General features: G+C 43.5%; 1 protein-coding gene across 1 annotated transcript in view; it reads left to right on the top strand.

The window, feature by feature from the left end:
• The window catches only part of ACOX1 (acyl-CoA oxidase 1), a 20,792-nt gene extending 17,179 nt beyond the window's left edge, over positions 1-3,613 (top strand). The window contains 7 exon segments of the mRNA XM_007454328.1: positions 1-110; positions 702-892; positions 1,160-1,339; positions 1,475-1,580; positions 1,714-1,857; positions 2,008-2,214; positions 3,413-3,613. The exon segment at positions 1-110 is cut by the window's left edge and continues 7 nt beyond it. Of these exon segments, the coding sequence (XP_007454390.1) occupies positions 1-110; positions 702-892; positions 1,160-1,339; positions 1,475-1,580; positions 1,714-1,857; positions 2,008-2,214; positions 3,413-3,463 (989 nt within the window). The 3' untranslated portion in view covers positions 3,464-3,613.
• The last annotated feature ends 415 nt before the right edge of the window (positions 3,614-4,028 follow it).

Raw genomic sequence — 4,028 nt, forward strand, 5'->3', positions numbered from 1 at the left:
CCCTCCTGGCCACTGCCTATGCCTTCCAGTTTGTAGGCGCATACATGAAAGAGACCTATCATCGGATTAATGAAGACATCAGCCAAGGGGACCTGAGTGAGCTGCCTGAGGTCTGCGTCATGTCTTGTTCCCTTGTGGGCACCCTTCTGGTTCATATTTGCCTACTGGATCATGTCCAGAGAAAATTAAACATTGGGATATCTTGAAAAGAATCCATATATTCTCAAAATATAGAGAAAATTTTCTAATTGAGAGTGGATCAAAGGTGAAGATGCGTGGGTTTGTTTTTAAGTTTCAGAATTACTGTACCATGTTGGTCATTTACTAATCAAAGGAACTTACGTGGTACCTTTTTTGCCAAGTAAAACAGTTCAGAAAGGAATGTGGGAATGTTACTGGTTCAGGCCAATCAGATGAGCATGCTTTTCAGTTTATGTGGCATAGCAAGTGATTTTGTTTGGTTTTTGTTTGTTTGTTTGTTTTTGGCTACGCCACGTGGCTTGTGGGATCTTAGTTCCCTGTCCAGGAACCCGGGTCCCTGGCAGTGAAAGCGTGAAGTCCTAACCACTGGACCGCCAGGGACGTCCCTGCCAAGTGATTTTGAAAGTGACAAGTGCCGTTAAGTGAGGCTAAGTGTGTTTCATTGGAATGCGGGCTGTCAGCACCACAGATGTTCTGATGGCCTGTGCTTCCCCCTTCAGCTTCATGCCCTCACTGCCGGGCTGAAGGCTTTCACGTCCTGGACGACTAACACTGGTATTGAAGCATGTCGGATGGCTTGTGGTGGGCATGGCTATTCTCACTGCAGTGGACTTCCAAATATTTACGTCAATTTTACCCCAACCTGCACCTTCGAGGGAGAAAACACTGTCATGATGCTACAGACGGCCAGGTGAGAATCTAATTCATGATTTCTCATATGTGTTCTCAAGAATGTTCGAGTCCTTTCCGTTGGTTCTTATTACCATGTTTTCTCTTCTCATTATGTTTGTTCCAGAAAGATGTCATTTTTGCCTTCCGTCCTGACCCACGGTTTTTTCTTGGGGTCAGGCTAGTATGAAACAGTTGTCCCACAGCTTAAAGTCATTTCAGGAGTTCGTTTTATTTCTGTTTCACGAGAAGCATAGTTGCTGAAAGCATGTGTCCTGGTGACTTTCAGGTTCCTGATGAAAAGTTATGACCAGGTGCACTCAGGCAAGTTGGTGTGTGGCATGGTGTCCTACTTGAATGACCTGCCCAGCCAGCACATCCAGCCACAGCAGGTGGCCGTCTGGCCAGCCGTGGTGGATATCAACAGCCCTCACAGCCTGACAGAAGCGTACAAGCTTCGTGCAGCCAGGTGAGCACACCCTCGAGCTGGGACAGGACCACGGGGGCCTCTGTGGCCAGGGGCTTGATGGGAGAGGCGGGAGGCACAAGTCCCAGCGATCACTTCCTTGAGCTCCAGTTTTCCAGTTCTTTTCTTTTTTAACAGATTAGTAGAAATTGCTGCAAAAAACCTTCAAACTGAAGTGATTCACAGAAAAAGCAAGGAGGTAGCATGGAACCTGACTTCCGTTGACCTCGTTCAAGCAAGTGAGGTCAGCAATGGTCCTCTCTCCCCCTCCCCTTCTCCGTCCTTCACCACCCCCCTCATTTTCTTAGTGCAGAAACTGTATCACTGTTGAGTCTTTTTCAAAGGTTCTTACACTCTGGTGTTTTCTTTTTATCTAGGCACATTGCCACTATGTGGCAGTTAAGCTCTTTTCAGAAAAACTCCTCCAAATTCAAGAGAAATCCATCCAAGCCGTCTTAAGGAATTTGTGTCTCTTGTATTGTCTGTATGGAATCAGTCGGAACGCGGGGGATTTTCTTCAGGTATTTTCTAAGTCCTTTTATTTATGTATTTCTTAATTTTTTATAGAAAAATAATTGTGGTTTACTTTGTGATTGTATGTGTATATATACATATATAAATATATTTATACGTAGCTATGTAATATCTGTCTGCTTGCTTGTTTCTTTTAGGGGAGCATCATGACAGAGTCTCAAATCACCCAAGTGAACGAGCGCATAAAGGAGTTACTGACTGTGATTCGCCCTGACGCTGTTGCTCTGGTTGATGCATTTGATTTTCAGGATGTGACACTGGGCTCTGTGCTTGGCCGCTATGATGGGAATGTGTACGAAAACTTGTTTGAATGGGCCAAGAAATCCCCACTGAACAAAACAGAGGTAAAAAAAAAAAAAATCTTTTCACCTTTTGAAATTGTTCATTTAAATATTAAGTCAGGAAAGGCCTCTGAGTGATCATCTGTGAAAGCTTTGAAAGCTCTCATGGCACTTTGGACAGTCTATTTGAGCAACAGGTTCTGAAGGGAACAAGGTCATTCTTGCAGTGTGCAGGTTTTTAGTTTTCCCCAACTATTTAGCAACAATTGAAAAATTTCAAATGTATACACAAATAGCATACTCCAGTGCATCTCCCCCATACCCTTTTTCATGTTTCAGCAACTGTCTGCTCATGGCCAGTTGCATTTCATCTGAACCTCCCAGCTAAGAATTATTTTGAAGCAAATCCGAGATATCAGATAATTTTATTCGTAGATATCTCAGTATGTATCTCTAAAAGATAAGGACTCTTCTTAAAAAACATAAACACTGCCATTCTCACACCTAAACAGATTAACAGTAATTCTTTAATATCATGAGCTACTACCTAGTCAGTGTCCAGATTTCCCCAGTTATAGCTCAATTCTTCTTTTCTCCCCACTTCAGATTTTTTGAATCAGGATCCAAATAAGGTTCAGATAATTTCTTGATTAAAAGTATGCTATTTTGGGCTCCCCTGGTGGCGCAGTGGTTGGGAGTCCACCTGCCGATGCAGGGGACATTGGCAGGAGTCTGCCTGCCGATGCAGTCCGCTGAGCCTGTGCGTCCGGAGCCTGTGCTCCACAACGGGAGAGACCACAACAGTGAGAGGCCCGAGTACCACAAAAAAAAAAAAAAAAAAGAATTGCAAAAAAAAGTATGCTATTTTATTTTATTTTATTAATATATTTATTTATTTTTGGCTGTGTTGGGTCTGCTGCTGCACGCAGGCTTTCTCTGGTTGCAGCAAGCAGGGTCTCCTCTTCGTTGCAGTACGTGGGCTTCTCACTGCGGTGGCTTCTCTTTTTGCAGAGCACGGGCTCTAGGCACACGGGCTTCAGTAGTTGTGGCTCGCGGGCTCTAGAGCGCAGGCTCAGTAGTTGTGGTGCATGGGCTTGGTTGCTCTGCGGCATGTGGGATCTTCCCAGACCAGGGCTTGAACCCGTGTCCCCTGCATTGGCAGGCGGATTCTTATTAACCAGTGCGCCACCAGGGAAGTCCAAGTATGCTATTTTAAATTGCAAACTCCGTATCAGTAATTTTTTCTCTCCCTTCCCTGCAGGTCCATGAATCTTACCACAAGCACCTAAAGTCACTGCAGTCCAAGCTCTGAAGTGTCTTGAGGACGAGTTCAATCTCCCAAAAGTAACTGTACTCTACTCCCCTTATACCTGTCACACAAATTCGTGTGGAATCTTTATCAAATTTAGAAAAGCTAGAGCAAATGATAAATTGACCCTTTTCTCTTTTTATAAATGAAAAATAAAACATATTTGAGATTAAAGGAAAAAGATGTGTTTTACAAGTGCAATTAACGCTGAAAGAGACCTGTTAAGCATTCAGAAAAAGCTTTTAAGAAATGCAGTGTGACTTCCATCTGTAATGTTGCTGATCCCAGGAGGCCAGGACTTTTGATAATTAGTAGAATTTAACTACTAAGTAGTTAATTATTTTCACATCTTAATTGCTAATCACTGGATATGCAAGTGTTTTTAAGCAAAGGTATTTTTTAAGTGGGGGTAGAACCCTTCCAAGCTTTCCTGCTAATTGTCCTACCACTCCTGCAGCGGGCCCTGGTTAGAAAGCAGGACTGAAGAAGAGGGATTGGGGAAAGAAACTAATCAGGAAAGTGTGTGTGTGTGTGTGTGTGTGTGTGTGTGTGTGTGTGTGTACACACA

The sequence above is a fragment of the Lipotes vexillifer genome, unplaced genomic scaffold (genome assembly GCF_000442215.2).
Source record: "Lipotes vexillifer unplaced genomic scaffold, Lipotes_vexillifer_v1.1 scaffold518, whole genome shotgun sequence".
NCBI classification, from domain to species: Eukaryota; Metazoa; Chordata; class Mammalia; order Artiodactyla; family Lipotidae; genus Lipotes; species Lipotes vexillifer.